This window comes from Callorhinchus milii, unplaced genomic scaffold, assembly GCF_018977255.1.
Source record: "Callorhinchus milii isolate IMCB2004 unplaced genomic scaffold, IMCB_Cmil_1.0 Scaffold3, whole genome shotgun sequence".
NCBI classification, from domain to species: domain Eukaryota; kingdom Metazoa; phylum Chordata; class Chondrichthyes; order Chimaeriformes; family Callorhinchidae; genus Callorhinchus; species Callorhinchus milii.
Window position 1 is genome coordinate 79,079,353 of NW_024704744.1, and position 17,095 is coordinate 79,096,447.

Below are 17,095 nucleotides of genomic sequence, written 5' to 3' on the forward strand. Positions count from 1 at the left end.
AGATTATCTTGGAGTAGAACGACGATTTAGCGGAGGCTAGGGCAGAACGGTAGGATTTGATAAGGTCCAGCCAGATCTGCCGATGGACAGTTAAGTTTGATTTAAGCCAGGTGCATTCAGCGACCCGCACCTGTGCTTTAATGGAGTGGAGGTGGCTTGTGTACCATGGTGACTTACACGAATAGGAGACGGTTCGGGAAGAGAGAGGAGAATGAGAATCGAGAGAGGAGGAGAGGGAGCTGTGGGAAAGAGTGACCGAGGAGGATAGGTCTTTGCGGGAGGAAGCCCAGAGGGGAAGGAGTTCAGATGACTCCAAGCCAGCCGAGAAGGAAGGTGGGGGGAGATTTTTTTCCAGGGGCGGTAGGAGATGGAGGTAGGTTGGATGGCGGTGGGGAGAGGGATTGAGGAGTTAAGGGAGATGAAATGATGGTCTGAGATCGCTTTGTCGATGAGGGTGAGGTCCGAGACGGTGAGGCCCTGAGTGATCACCAGGTTGAGGGGGTCGTGGGTGGCGGAGTCGATGTGGAAGGTGAGGTTGAGGGAGGAGAAGTGAAGGTTGAAGTCGCCGAGGATGAGGAGGCATTCGGAGCAGAGGGAAAACAATTGATTAATCCTGTCTTGCACATTGCGTTCAGAGAATATCTAACATATTTTCTGTTTTTCTCATGCAACTTTGTTCTTTGTATTTCATACAGATATATATCAATGATTTAAAACATCAGACAAGGCTACGTATGCTGCTATCAGTTGTCAATGAGAAGTTTGCATTTCTTTGTCAAAGCTGTCGTCCCTTTATTATTCGAACTGTGCCTTTCCTTCTCTCCCCTGCCACCCTTTATAGCATGTATCTCTGCAGTCTGCATTGTATTTGTGCTTGTTACCTTCATGATGGACAGTACTTTATTTTCTCATTACTGATCCGAGTTTTCTTCTGGTCTTTTTGATCTGTTGTTTGCCTTTGCAGCGCCTGGTCTATCGCCCTCTGGGAAATGATCCAGACAGCCTGAAAGACCCGATTAAAATTAGTATTCCTCGCTATGTCTTGCGTGGGCAGGGAAAAGATGAGCACTATGAGTTTGAAGTGAAGGTAAGCACCGTGTTCAGGCTTTTATTTCTTTTTGATGTAAATATGGTAATTGACTTGGATATTTTACCTTAAAATCCACAAAGTGAAAATTAATCCTCACACTGCATTTGCACATTTACCAGCATCAACCAGACATCAGTGTCAGGAATGAAGGGAGCCCTTACCTTACACTGCGTATATTTCAAATCAACATTGTAAATATTGTGAGGTGCGTATCTTACAAAAGATGATCAAATCCTTATAAAAAATAATAATAGTCCTTGCATTTAATATAGTGCCTTATCACGTCTTCAAGACGTCTCAAAGTGCTTCACAGAATACACTGTAAAGTAAATTGACTGTATATTTTGTGGGCGAAACATGGCAGCGAATTGCGCACAACAGTGTCCCACAAACAGTCGTGGATTGAGTGACCACATTTTTATTTTACATTTTTTTTAAGGAATTATTACCGATGGAAACGCGATCCACCAATTAACTAACAACCGAGTTAGTCGTTACTGCTAGGTAAACAGGCATGTGCAGTAAAGGAACTTGCCTACAGAAACTCTCCCTCAATCCCTCCGCCTTGCCCCCTTTCTCCCCTTTTTCAAGTACTGCCTGAAAAACTTCCTTTTCGACCGTGCTTAAGGTCACTTCCCTCCACCCACCCCGGTCAGAGTCAGGCTCCGTCACTCGTCACTGTTAAATGATTTAAGACACTACCCTTTGTGGAGGGTGTTATATAAGTGCAAGTTGTTGCCAAAGGTTTTGCACTGCCTGGGAATCAAACCCAGGTCTTCTCACTTGCAAAGCGAGTGCTCTAACCAACATGCTACAGGACTCCACAATTCACCTGAAGCCCTTCCATTTTTATTCAACTAAAGCCCTTCCATTAAAAAATTAAACAAGAATATTACTGTATGATTTTCAATAGCAATACAATACAAATTTATGTTTATATAGTGCCTTGTCAAGGGGATGTCCCAATGGGGTCAAAAGTCCTAGCTTAGCACCTGAGCTGGGGACAGAGAGGGGAAAGATGAGTTCTTTGAAAGATAGTGTATTTAATTTACACCCAAAGCAGGACAACGCAAACCCGGTTTTGTTGCAGAACACATCAGTATTTTCCTGATGATGGAATTTTTTGAAATTGTAAGTTTGAAACCGACTGGTAAATATATTTCCAGTATGAAAGGCTTTTTAATTTATCTAGTATCTTTTGGTTTTGAGTGGAGGACAAAACCACCGTCTTGAGTATTTCTGTCGCTCATCAACACAAACAAATATTTCCTCTTTCATTCACTCTCCTTGTAAAATTGGATAGTGATATTAAAATAGGAAATCTTCCATTTAAGAAATGCTCTACTTTGTGGGTAGATGCCTTTCATCTCTCCTGCTGTATACAGTAGAGAATGCTGTTGTGGACATTTTGTATTTTTGTCTCTGGCTGTATTGTCCTCTGAGAAAGGGACACCAGTTGATCACCGAATCAAAGTTTTTTTCAGGAATGGTTTATGGTTTTCTTAAGTTAATGATTAAAAGCTGTAACACTATCCTCAATTTTTCATATATCCTTCCAAAGTCTTTTTGCTACAGTTTGAGGATATACAGACAAGGATCTTCTTGTCACAAAGATGCCTAGAAACTTACTGGAGTCATAGAAATATCCTCCTAAGCTTTTTTAACATTACAAGTTTGATGGCAAATTGCAGCAATTTTGTCAACAATCTGTTGGTAAAATTGCTGTATGTTGGTAGTTGCTGTACCTCAATCACATTGAAGTTTCACTTTTGAAACCATCTGCAAAAGATGATTGCCTTTGTGATTCTGAAAATTGTACTCCTCTCACTTCCCTATGCTCCATTCAAACTTTTCAGGACCTCTTAAACATCCAAATAGTGTTTGGGCCTCTTTGATCCAATTTTAATCAATGTAAATTGGGAGGCATGAATTTGACTTCTTGCACAATATTGTCATCAGAGTCTTGTTGTGGCAGTTATATAAATATAGATTTGTATTGTATTTGAACTTCAATTCAGGTTAAGTAATCTAAAACATTTTAATTTCTTTTCCAATTTTTGACATTTGGAAAATAACATTTATGCAACTGTTGTGCAATAGAAATTCAACATGAAACTTGAGGGTTGTGTATACAATTTTGAACAACAATGTTAATCTTGATAGGGTTAAAAGGAATGTCATGCTAAATAGCCTTCTCTGTTACCTGCCATGTCCAGTAAAGAGGATTTGAGTGGGAGGAATAAAAAAAGCTAATGTCTTCTTACACTATACAAGTTAGTTCATTGCCTGCTGGATACAGCCCAAGAATATCTCAAACTAAATCAGGATTGAAGTTTTCTGTTTCTTTTGCCAAAAGCAATCACATTGCAGAAGTGCACATTCTACCAATTAATCACAAAGTGGCATTGATGGCTTTGGAGAAATCCATGGCAGTCGGTGCTTTTATTTAAATCGGGATGAAAAATTGTTCCCTGAGTGATGAGACTATTATGAGTTAGTGAATCACACATTTAAAAGCCGAGTGCACTGAATAATCCAGTGGTGAAGGAGACTTTAATTCTGAGTTTGCAACTGATTTTATTTTTGGTCATCCAGGTGTCTGACATGCGCTAAGACCCATCGCCATCCAAACCAGAGTTCAGCATATACCTGCCACCTTCAAATGGATATTTCCTTTTGTCTGGAATGGGGCGCATGCACTCTCCCCCCAGAAGGATGCACCCTGCTTCCCTAATTTTTAAAAGTATTATGTGTAGGTTGGCAAAAGCCAAGCCAGTTAAAACCCCAGTGTGTGCTTTGGGGTACTGCTCAAGTTTAAACAGTTAATTAAGCAAAGCTTTGCAGGATGCCAGCACTAAATGGTTCATGCTCTATTATTGTATTTTAACTGGCACTGTTAGAAATGTAAGTTGCCTCAGTGCTCCTTCAGACTTTATGAGATGAGGCTACATCCTTTCTCCAAAATATTTTTTCATGGAGCTAATTAAGTTTCTAATTCTGACTTCCTGGAACTGGAAGTATTGAACAAAAGAGCAGGTAAGGTCACACAATACACAAGGGTATCAGCTTGCTAATGTGTGCACACGGAATTGAAAATGCCAACTAGATGATCACCAGGCAGGATTTAAGTGCTTTCTCTCCCTCTTAGTGAAAACTATAGACTAGTCAATGTTAACTACATGATGTGATTTTGCCACATCATGGAGAGAGTTTAACAGGGCAAATGGCCTCTTTCGTTCCTGCTTCAGGTTGCTTTTGTGTACCACAAATGGCCAGCCACAGAGCATTGACAAAGGTTTGTGATCAGGTTACCTCACTATTTTCTTCCTCACAATGTATTGTGGCACAGTGAAACTTGGAAAAAGGAATGAGCGAATGAATGCTGGTTTTCGATATGCAAAGAATGCATTAATCGCTTTTCTCTTTTACTCTCAACAGTCCAATCTAGAAACTTTGGCCTCTGATCAGCCACATTTAGCTGTCTTATTGATTTCTTCTAAACATGATTTTCTTTTTAAAATATCTTAACGATATCCATAGATAAAATGTATGTTTGTAATTCATCATGTTGCCAGATTAGGCATTTTAGCTCTTTAATAGGAATAGGATCTGCACAAGATTTAATACATATATTGCCCTTTTTTCATATTCTTTAATGACCTTACTTTTCAAGTATCTAGCTCCCTTTAAAGCCTCCCAATCGATTCTAAATCTACAGCCTTCTGGGGCAGTAGCTCAGTCATTGAACAGTGAAAATTGCATCCATGTATTTCACTCTGAAATGCAGGAGCTTCACTTTCAGCACTTATTTTGAGAAATGAGTCAGCTTAAAATGAACAAATTGCAATATTGCACAAATCTGATACAAAAAAGGTACTTTGCAATTTTTCTCTTCAAAGATTTCTGTTATTGTTACTGCAATTCTCGCATCGTATATTTGATATCAGTAAGAACTATAGTAGAACCCACACCCCCATTATAAGGTGGGACTTGGAGGGTGCATAAAATCCTGGACCGCCTTATAACAAGGACATAATTGCCGATCAACAATTTGTGCTCACTGTGTATGTGCACTTGCACACACACTGCATATGCACAGCGCTGTTAACAGCATCACTGTTAATGACCTGAAAGTTTTCCATTTTTAGTATGCCGATAATCAGCATTGTCAGCATACCAAAGCTGTTTGAGCGTGCCCTGGGCAACCTGCCTTATAAGCAAACTAACATTATAAGGGGCACCTTATAAGGGAGTTCTACTGTACTTTTTCCATTACTAAAATGCTATGGAAGCTCATTTCTTACAGTAAATTATTTTATCGGTTAAAATATAAATAATCCAGTTTTAACACTGGTTACTTTCAGAAGTTAATGTTTTGCACAATCATTTATAAAATGACTTGGGTTTCTCAAATGAAATGCATTGGAATATTATCTGGAACTGAAGACAATTTATAACTCCAATTCAGAATTCAATTAATTTTAAAGATGGATTGTGAATTCTCTCCAAATTGATATATTTTTAAACTTAATATTTGGACTTTAGAGTGAATTAAATCATTTTCACGTTGCTAACCTACACAAAGTAAACACTGGACTTTCTGTTAGATAACCATTCTGGAGGAAACTTGGGCAGTGTTCCGGCGGTACAGTCGTTTCAGAGAACTGCACAGAACAATGAAGATGAAATACCCAGAGGTACGTAATACAGTAATTACCTTGACAATGAGTCCGGTTCTGTGGATACTGGCATTGTGCTTCTTTCATCACAGTCAAACCATCACTGACTGAGGTAAGATTCCGCTGCTGGGAAACGTTTTTTTAAAATATTTAAATATTTTTTAAACTACTCCCAGCCTTCAAAAGTATGATGGTTGCAAGCATTTCCTATTAGCTTAAAAATTATAATGTTTAGAGATCAGAGTGCGGCCATATTGATCTGAAAAATCTTAATTTGAGCCCGGGGGAACTCTGGGCTTCAAACTTCCATTTCGTCCAAAAAATACAGTTGATCACACTTTACAATATGTTCTGTGAAGTGCTTTGAGATGTCTCAATGATGTGATAAGGTTCTATATCAAATGCAACGATCATTATATTATTTTAATATAAAAAGCTATTCCAGCTTTTGGGGTTCACAAACAACTCAGTCCAGTTATCTACTCTCCTGGTCAACACAATTGAAACCAGAAACTCACTCATATTGAACACCCTTTGACTGGTAGAGAATAGTTTCTTCCTCAGCTGATTCAGAACTGAATAGAAGCATGTCGATTTTTTAACTAGTTTCTCATCATCGTTTTACTCAGTCTCTCATCACCGTTGGGAGTATGTTCTTCCACAGCTGATATGCCCAAAATTGAAAATAATAATCCTTGCATTTGATAAAGCACCACATCACTTCATTGAGACATCTGGAAGCACTTCACAGGATAAACTGTAAAATGAAGTGACTATATTTTGTGGACGAAACATGGCAGCCAGTTGCATACAGCAATGTCCTACAAACAGCGATTGAGTGAGTGACCAATTTTATTGACCCGGTAAGAAACTCTTCTCTTTTCAAAAGCGACCTTCCCCCACCCCAGCCAGCCAGGAATGCATTGGAGTGTCATCGTCATCTTAGGTTATGTGATTCCAAGTCCCCATGTGAGGCTTGAACCCACAACCTTGTGACTCAGAGGCAAGAGCATCACCGACTGAGCCAGGCTGATAGATGATACTTAAAATGAGGTTGAACCAACAGTTATACAACTGCCTCAATGCTTCCTTGCTGTTATGTCCTGTACCTTTTTTGTGTGTGTGTGCGCATGACAAGATTGGTCCTAACCTATTCGGATCTGAAAGCATAGGCCAGTGTTTAGTTTCTGCTGGTTAGTATGTAAGAATGAAGTATTTCTGAAGTTCTAAATTGGAGGTTTATTCTTCTTTAAACTGAACATCTTATTTGGATTCTGCAGAGTGTTGCACTGTTCCTTCACTAGAGATTTCAACAGCTTTCCTTCCAAGTTAATTTCCCACATCTTTCAACCTTCAGCTGGAGCTTGAAAGGTTTGATAGCAGTTTTACTGGTACTATACCCACAGCACCTTATTGTCACTGGTGTCGCTGTCTTTACATTTAAATTAATCCAGCTAAAATGTTAATATTCCTCTGCTGACAGTATGATCATTATGGCTCCACAGTTCTGGCTTCACAAGGAGACCACTAATTGACTTGGCTGAATTTTATTCATTAATTTATATGAATTGATACAACCATTTTAAAATAATAACTCTTGATACAAAGCATCTTCCAGGATTCTGGACTGGAGGCATTTCAGATGCATTAGGATTGATTTAACCAATGTCATATGTTATTTAATTTTGCCAGTGAGGAATGCCATCATCCCCTCCCGAGTTTCATTTTAAGTTAAAATACGCTGCTGAAATACTGAACTGGTGTAGCCAGATCATCAGCCCGAAGTCTTTTAACTTTCAACAGAAATAGTCAAGAGACTAGGAAATAAAATTAATTCACTGCTAAACAATTTGGGGAATATATTTGTTCCTAAGGAATTTTATTTTTCCTAATTTCAGCTTGAAGGCACAGTACCTTTAATAGTATGTTCTGTGAAGCTTTTTGAGATGTTTTGGCACCGGAAAAGGCACTATATCAAATGCAAGGATTCTTATTAGTATATTATATTGAATGAATAAAAATTGAGAGACTGGATGTTGCCGTGGGTGGTCTGTTATAAACATGTTCAAATCCTAGGATGAAGGTCTGTGGCCTCTCTCTCTTGACTGTAAAGGCCCTATGTGGTTCCATTGGCTCCCCATCCCCGGTACATTGAATTCAAAGTCCTCATCCTTGTGTTCAGATATTCCCCCACCCACGATCTTGCCCCACCCTAATTCTGCAGCATCCTGCAATCTTACTGCCCCGGCCGCACTCTCAACTCACCAAACACCAGCTGACTTCATGCACACTGCCTAATCAGCCTCACCATCTCGCCATATGTGGGCAAACTTTCCATCATTCTGCCTCCCCCATCTCTGGATCTCTATCCTTTGTCCCTTTGCCTTGTTCCTTCCTTCCACACCTCTAAAACAAGCAAGACCTATCTTTTCAACCGTGCTTTCGATCAGATAATCTTTCTCTTTCCCCCTGCCACCAGTTTGGATTCTCAGTTAGTCTTGTTAAGAGTTTTGAGATGTCCTCCCAAAATAGAAGGCACTATATCAATGTAAATTGTTGTGAAATGAATGGCCTGTCTCAATTGGAGGTTAGTCTTCCTTCCACCTGAATTATATTAACTTTACCTTTTATCTATTCTGGTGTGTTGGTTGCAGGTGTGCTGCTGCTTGCTATGTGTGCAGGGGATGGGGCATCATTACTCCATAGAGAAACTGTCAATACTTCTGCAGAAGCTTCCTCTCCCTGCTGCAGATATTCCTCTTCATGTGGGCAACATTACTTTAAGTTGATGCAAAACTAGAAGTTTTCATTGCCTTCCTATCCTAAGTTATGACTCAAGTTACAGCATTAAGCTCTTTGAAACAATGACCATCATACATAATAATAATAATAATAATAATCCTTGCATTTGATATAGCGCTTTTCACGTCGGGAGGACGTCCCAAAGCACTTCACAGAACGCACTGTAAAGGGAATTGACTGTATATTTGTGGGCGAACGCGGCAGCCAATTGCGCACAGCAATGTCCCACAAACAGTCGTAGATTGAAAATGACCAATTTATTATTGTTTTTGGAGGGATTATTATTAGGCGTGTGGAGTAAGGAAACTTGCCCAAGGTTTCGCCCTGCCTGGAATTGAACTCAGGTCTCTCGCTTGCAAAGCGAGTGCTCTAACCACTGAGCTACAGGACTCCACATGGTCATTAATTGTGTCCTTGCGAGCCCTTGCAATGCAAAGCACAAAAAAATTTTACTGCAAGAAAATCCAGCATTTACATGCCCAACATAATTGCCTTTTTGCTGAGTGCTCCCAGCGACTTCTGGTTTTGTTTTCAGAATTGCCTCCCATCAAATTTCTCCACCATAATTGTGTCACGTGGAATAAGGTCCGTCACCACCTGTTCTCCGTTTACAAATACAGCCTATTGAAGAAAAGAATCTCAGAACATCACACGTAGGTTACTATTTGCCTTATTGTCCTTGGGACAAATGTAGAAAAAACATTTTGTGCTCTAGGCGGAGATGTCACAATGAATGTGCTTTGATTCTGATGGAGCCACAGCACATTTCTATATCATGACTCGGCAAATTCTTTCTCTGATCATTGTGTTTTCTTGAGGTCAGTCAGATACCTCCTCCAGTGCTCACTTTCTTGTTTTCATGCATTTTATATCAGTTATCTCTTTACCTTGTGACAAATCAAAGGCACTGATGAATATGCCTTGAGCATATGTTTACAGAAGTGGCTCTTACATGTGCCATTTTCATTTACGCCTGTTTCCTTATGTAGGAACCCAGTTTTTAGTTGGATTAGTGAATTGCTTTCCGGGGTGATAATCTCTCAAAAAAATTGGGAATCACTCAATCCACAACTGTTTGTGGGACACCGCTCTGCGCAATTGACTGCCGAGATTTGCCCACAAAATACAATATATTTTGGCAATATATTCAATAAAATAATTTTTTTGACCTTTCAACAACGCAAAGATTATAATTATCTCTTTAAACTCTGTGTTTCCAAATTTATCATGGTATCAATCTGATGCTTATGGAAGCCAAAAAATTCACTAGAAGTAATGGTTTGCTGCAAGTGGATTCTATGATCCAATTTTTTTTCAGGAATTTCTCATGCTACTAGCTACTGAGTAGAGGCCATATTATACATAACTTAAGTGCTTGACTTTGTGGAGTGCAAAAGGATATTGTGGTCTCTTCCTTACTGCACTTAGTGCAATAACAACAACAACTAGCATTTATATGTCCCCTTGACATTGTTTAAAATCTCATAATGCTTCACAAACATGGTTGGATGCTGAGCAAGAGAGGAGGATAAGCTTTTGTACGTGCAGTGGATGGGGCATCATTGCTCCATAGAGAATCTGTCAATCTCTTTAGTCGAAGAGGTAGATTTCTAGGCAGGTTTTAGAGACAGAGAGGAGGTGAGAAGTAGAGCTCGAGAGGAGTTGCAGAGTTTGGAATGTCGTTGCTGAAGACAGCACTGATGGTGGCACAGAGGGGAAGGGGATGCACAGCACCCTCAGTTTGCCAAGTGAAGGGGACTGAGCGGGGGATTGAAATGTGGTAGGAGAAGATCACAAATAGTTTTTTTTAAAACTATACCAAATTATTTGAATAAAAATGTCAAATTAAACAGAGTAGTGGAATGTGACTTACATTTCCCCATTTACGGCTGATCATAAATCGCTTGCAACTTGTCACTCAGTGAATTATCTGGTTAGCCTCACTCTTGGCAATATTTAGCAGATTTCCCTGCTGGCCATGAAATATTCTCAATGTAATTTTCATGGAAGCCATTATTCAATTGGATTAATTTTTTATACATGTTCAAATTTAGGACAAATCTTTAGAATCCACTTGCAGCAAAACGTTTCTTCTGATGAAATTTCTGGCTTCCATCACCAGCAGATTGATAGTACGGGTGCATGATAAACTTGGGAGCACATTTCACATAAAGCATGTGGAATCATACCAGTGCAGATGATCTGGAATTGCATACCCAGGCCATTTCCCAAAACTGGAGGAGGATCATTTTTGCATTTCTATATTTTATTCTACTAAACAAACCCTTCTGTCAATTATTTCTTGCTATTATAATTTTCCATACCAGCCTAAATATCTCTGCATCAGTGAAGATTAATGGAAAGAGAAAGAAGTTAGCTGTGAGTTTCAAATAATTCTAATTTCACTTTGTCATATACTGTACTTGAACAGGTTTTTACTCTGTCATTGACGGGTAGTTTAAATGAATTTTAAACCTGGAGCTGTTATATTTGTTTAGTATTATTATGGCATTACATGCTAGGCAACACAGTGACCTACTGTGATACCATCAACCAGCAGGAGTGAACAGTGGAAGTGTTACATTTATGACTTACCAAGTATGCAGACCTTACTGTGGTTTGGCATCCATCCAGAGTGTTCTTCAAATACTATCATTAAACTTTGTCTCTTATTCGATAACTAAGCAGACAATTACATTTTTATTTTTTTCCTTTACCATGCTTTGGGTCACCACCACTGCCCTCCATTAATCCCCCCCTCCATTAATACCCCAGTCCCCCAGCTCGGGGCCAAATCCCTCACTATCCAGCGCCTTGGGACGTCCTCCCGATGTGAAAGGCACTATACAAATGTAATTTTGTATTTTATTGTATTTTTAAAAACTCATTGTAAATAGTCACTCATAGCAATTTGTAATATACTGTACTATATACTGTGTTAGACATCAACAAACAAATCACTCCAAACACGTTTATCTATTAATCATTGCCATTTTAAAGCATTTTCGATTGAAGCAATACATTTAAATATGAATTTCTTCTCCAGACGTGAATTAATCCCCATTTCCTTCACTTTCAATGCTCAGGAATATATCGCAAATTAATCTATTTTCACAGCATGCTTTTGGAAGCAAAATATTTTATTAGTCTGCTTATTTTTGTACATAATGATTTTATCTTATGACCTGGTTTTGATTTGAATTGTTGAAAGGATGGTTAGATAGGCTGTAATGTTTAGAGTTGTGCAAATCAGCTATTATATTCGAAAAATCCTGATCTAAACAAAATGTATTGTAATTATGTATTCATGATGATTTGTTTATTTCTTAATATCACCTTTTCTTCTTCATTAATGTGACCAGGTGTGGTACTTTTTTAAAAAATACTCTTTTTGTAATTTGCCAGTTCTCCCCTTTCAATCAAAGGCATATGACTTTTTATTCTTTTGGGGGTACAACAACCTTTATTCATATATGAGCTATTCATGTTATGAATATTTATTTGGGTGGGGGAGCATTATTTCAGGTAATGTTCAGTACCCGTAGGACTGTGTAGCACAAGGTCAACTTTCTGCACAAACTTGTAATCGTACCTGGGATCTTCCTGGCATAACTGATACGAATTGCACATATTTAAAATGTACAAGGGAGTATAAACTTGTTCATTAATTACACAATTAATCAAATTATTAACTGAATAAAGAGCACAATGGTGGAATTATCCCAAAGTCAAAAGGTTCCAGATAGCAATGCCAAAAAGTAAAAGCTACTTTCAACTACCAACACCTGATGATTTTCCAAGATGGAGACAAAATCTTCATTGTCTGTTAGGGAGAGGGAGAGGGTTCTGCATTCTTGCTTCGATGAAACAAATTATGGAAATAGATTTTCCACTTTCATTTTTCCTAAAATGGACAATCCCAAAGTTCAGGCAACGAGCAGATTGATCATGATCACTTAGCATCTGAGGAGACATGGATGGTTATCAACATCCCAGCAGTGCCCAGTCCTTCAGAGTTTGTGCAAATGATGCTGGATCAGAGACTCCAACTCAATTAGAATGCATGTTGCTACAATTTCTACCTGTCACACCTTAACTATAAAGTAATAATTTGAACCTATGGGATTTTGGAAGCTATCTTTACTTGTGAACTCTATACATACAACAACTCATCCAGATATATAAAATCATAAATGTGTATTCTGTGTGATTGTGTATGTACTATGATTTGCCCTTTCAGAGATTGAAAATCATTCCTTCGCTATCGTTATCTCAGGATTCAAGATTACTGGTCTGTGGATGTTAGTGATGTTCACGTTATCTTGTCTTGTGTATAGCTAGGATGGTTGTCCAGTCCCATTATTTTTTATTCCTGCAAATTGTATCTGAATTTCATTTGTCTCTTGTTTCTTCCATTGAGAAGTGTCACATTGCATACAAAGTATCAGCGTGTTGTTGAAATGGGGTGGGATGAAAAAGTAATCTGTTTTTGTTCTGTGGAAACAAGGTTTAGATAAGCCTATTATCAATTCCTAGGTAATGTAATAAACAGGGTAGAACCATCAAGAAAAGGCTTTGCTCACTTTATTAGTGGCCATTTGTTGAGCCAATTTGAGAAAGGCTCCTTTTGAAGTCAACTTTAAGGCAAATATCTGGCACATTTTGCATGCTTTTGTGTTAAGATTTATTTTCTTGATCACAAAAGCAATCGATATTTTGACACTGACGATAGATAGCATATTGCCTTTCTCATTTTTTAAAAGATTTCAATCTCTACGTAAAAAGGTATCTCCCAATTTACCTCCTGTGTTTTAAAGGCACAGTATTTCATAATTTACTGAAGATGCTTCAACGCTCTTTTTACTTGAAGTCTCGATGTTACTTCCTCTGCTCAACCTAAGTGTTTAGCCCCACGGCAAGGTAGTGTAAGAACTAAAGTGGAGAACGAGCACCTCCACTGCACGTTGTTCATTTTCTTTGAAGGAATCGTGTCCCTTTGTGATTTTATATTCCTAGGGGTATAAGTTCCAGTTTAACCGTGAAGTTTCAACATATTTCAAAGATGAGAAAGACATTATCTACAATACATTGAGTTAATAAAATAAAAGTTAATAAAATATAAGTGCAGCTATTGAGTCATTGACACTTTAATCAAAGTAATTCATATGCGACTTGAATTTAATCCTTCATCTTAAATATTATATGACTAAAACAATAAATATGTGCTTGATAAGTTTATAGACAAAGGAAAATATAATGTGTGCCTTGAAGCACTAAGAGTGTTGCCTGAGGTTATTTGGAGTCCTGTAACTCAGTGGTTAGAGCACTCGCTTTGCAAGCGAGAGACTCGAGTTCAATTCCAGGCAGAGGGCGAAACCTTGGGCAAGTTTCCTTACTCCACACAGAGCCTAATAATAATCCCTCCAAAACAAAAACAATAATAAATTGGTCATTTTCAATCTACGACTGTTTGTGGGACATTGCTGTGCCGCGTTCGCCCACAAATATACAGTCAATTCACTTTACAGTGTGTTCTGTGAAGCGCTTTGGGACGTCCTCCCGACATGAAAAGCGCTATATCAAATGCAAGGATTATTATTATTATTATTTATTGGTGACTAACCATTTGGGTAACATTCTATAATATTTTAAAGGAGACTCAGTAAACCATATCTTCTGGCTATTTGCATTATTCACATTCTTCCCCAACATCTCTACCTCGAAAACTTAGTATGTGTAACAAATGGACATGTTATGTAATGTTTTATGGATGCCTTGCTTTCTCTCCTTTATTTATATTGACCTCTCCTGCTCAGATTCTATTCTGACCTACAGCTTAGTGACAGCTTATCAAGAATGCTTGAAGGCATTTTTCCTTTTTCAAAGGCATATCAAGATGTTATTTCTGTTATCAGGATCATCAAAGATTCTCTGCTTCACTATCGGTTCAGCTTTGAAGGAAAAGCCTTTGGCAAGGACATGTTTTGAAGAGCAGACCAGGATATACTTGTAGTGTTTTAAAAATTGATGTTAAATACCAAATTTACTTTTATGCATTTCAAAATACTCACAATATCATTTATCTCAAATGCTGACATAATATTTAATTTGTAGGAATAGATGAGATCAGTAGCGACCCCCCCCCTTTCACACACTATGATCAGTTTTAATGTCTTCACATCGTGCATACTTTACACCCTGCATTGTATTATACACATGAGTATTCATTCTGTTCTTTTGATACAAATATACATATTGTATCTACATTCAGATAATGCTTGCAACAAAAAAAATCACAAGTATTTGAAGGCCCTTATAAGGACGGTAACGTGAACATGATATTTACTTGTCAATAGCATTTTGCATATCCATTTTAGAACTATGCTGCTGTGGGTAAAGTGTGACTGCAACATAAATTTTTCATGATGGTGTGTGACACTAGATTTTGAAGCTGGCTGTTCCAGAAATTGAGATATTTGAAAATTCTGTTTTGAGGATATAACTTGCATTAACTGAGAACCTATTTGTGGAACCCATTTTTATCTTGCAATGATAGTACTGTATGTAAATCTCAACACTTTCCTAAGTCGTGTTTTCATGGCCTATACATTTACTTGTCTTCACTATGGAGCTAACTTTATTGATCAAGGTAAAAGGAGAAAGTTACCAATAAAAACTGACATGAACATTATGAGGTTTGATGGTGAATCCCCTGAACACGGTGTTGACTATTTATTCTGGTTTTGGGATTGTGATTGTTTGAACATGAATACTTTGAGAAGTAACCTGCAATTATTAGCCTGCAGTACCATGGGCAGTAAATTATCGTGTTGATTTAATGATGTCCTAGTCAACGAACCTCAAACTAAAATTGGTCATTCATTGCTGTTGTGGGTGAAAAAAAAAAGCACCCAACTTTGCTACCAAGTTTACCTACAAATATATGCTGCGTGTATACTGTTACTGTATGTCACAGTAAAAATCCTGCGAAGCAGTTTGAGCAACATGATAAGCATTATAACAAATGCAAGGATCATTTACTTTTTATTTCCACTCAAGTTATAAAATTACAAAAGGAATATCAGATTTCATGTGATATAATAATAATAATAATAATCCTTGCATTGGATATGGCTCCTTATCACGTCTTCAAGACGTCTCAAAGCACTTCACAGAATATACTGAAAAGTGAATTGACTGTATATTTTTGGGACGAAACACGGCAGCCAATTAATAATGCATCTATATTACAACTATATTAATAGCCAGAGATACTATTTTGCTAATAAGCACATCGAATATATATACAACTATATTAAAAGGCAGAGATACTATTTAACAAATATCATTACATTATATTTTATTACCTTATTATTATAGTTGTATGTATGTTGAGGCTTATTATAGAATCATAGAATTATACAGCACAGAAGGAGGCCATTCGACCCACCGTATCTGTACCGACTCTTTGAAAAGAGCTATCCCAATTCAATCCCACTCCCCCGCTCTCTCCCCATAGCCCTGCAAACTTGTCCTCCCAAATAATTATCCACTCTCTTAAAAGTTGTTATCGAATCGGCTTCCACCACCCTTTCCGGCAATGCATTTCAGATCCGAACAACTCGAGGTGTGAAAAAATGTCTCCTCACCTCCCCTCTGTTTCTTTTAACAACTATTTTAAATTGGTGTCCTCGGGTTACTGACCCACCCGCCAGTGGAAATAGTTTCTCCTTGTTCACCTTATCGAATCCCCTCATAATTTTGAAACTTCTATTAAGTCTCCTCTTAACCTTCTCTGCTCCAAGGAAAATACCTTGCCACCTTCAAAGATTTACTTATATGAACGCCCAGATCTCTCTGTTGCTTCACCCCCCTTAAGATTGTACCATCAACTTATATTGATCTCCTCATTCTTCCTCCCAAAATGTATCACTTTGCATTTCTCCACATTAAACTTCATCTGCCCATTTTACCGGTCTGTCTATGTCTATTTGCAGTCTGCTGCTATCATCCTCATTGTTTACATAGTATCATCTGCAAACTTGGAAATTGTACTCCCTATACCCAAGTCCAAATCATTTAAATAGATCAAAAACAGCAGTGTTCCCAATACTGACCCCTGGGGAACACCACTGCACACTTCCCTACAGTCAGAAAAACAACTGTTCACCACCACTTTCTGCTTTCTGTCTCCCGGCCAGTTCTGTGTCCATGCTGCCACTATCCCTTTAATACCATGGGCTTCTATTTTGCTTGCAAGTCTCTTCTGTGACACTTACTACCTCTGAGGACGTCTCCTCCCTCCTCTCTTCCCTTAACCTCTCCATCCTCATCCACTCCCCCATCCACGACCGTGGCCTGGTGATCACCCAGGGCCTCACCATCTCGGACATCACCATCGTTGATAAAGCCATCTCGGACCACCACTTCATCTCCCTCAACACCTCAGTATCCCTTACCCTTTCCCAACCCTCCACCATTACATACCATCCATGGAAAAAAATTTCCTCCCTCTCCCTCTCCA

General features: G+C 38.4%; 1 protein-coding gene across 2 annotated transcripts in view; it reads left to right on the forward strand.

The window, feature by feature from the left end:
* Positions 1-17,095, forward strand: part of kif16ba (kinesin family member 16Ba) — a 129,261-nt gene that overhangs the window by 85,105 nt on the left and 27,061 nt on the right. Inside the window, exons 23-25 of one of the 2 annotated variants that reach the window (XM_007892287.2) lie at positions 965-1,087; positions 5,698-5,787; positions 14,487-14,548. In XM_007892287.2, the coding sequence (XP_007890478.1) occupies positions 965-1,087; positions 5,698-5,787; positions 14,487-14,528 (255 nt within the window). In that variant the 3' untranslated portion in view covers positions 14,529-14,548. Of the gene's footprint in view, positions 1-964; positions 1,088-5,697; positions 5,788-14,486; positions 14,549-17,095 lie in introns of those variants that run through there. The other variant, XM_007892286.2, reaches the window with a different exon arrangement.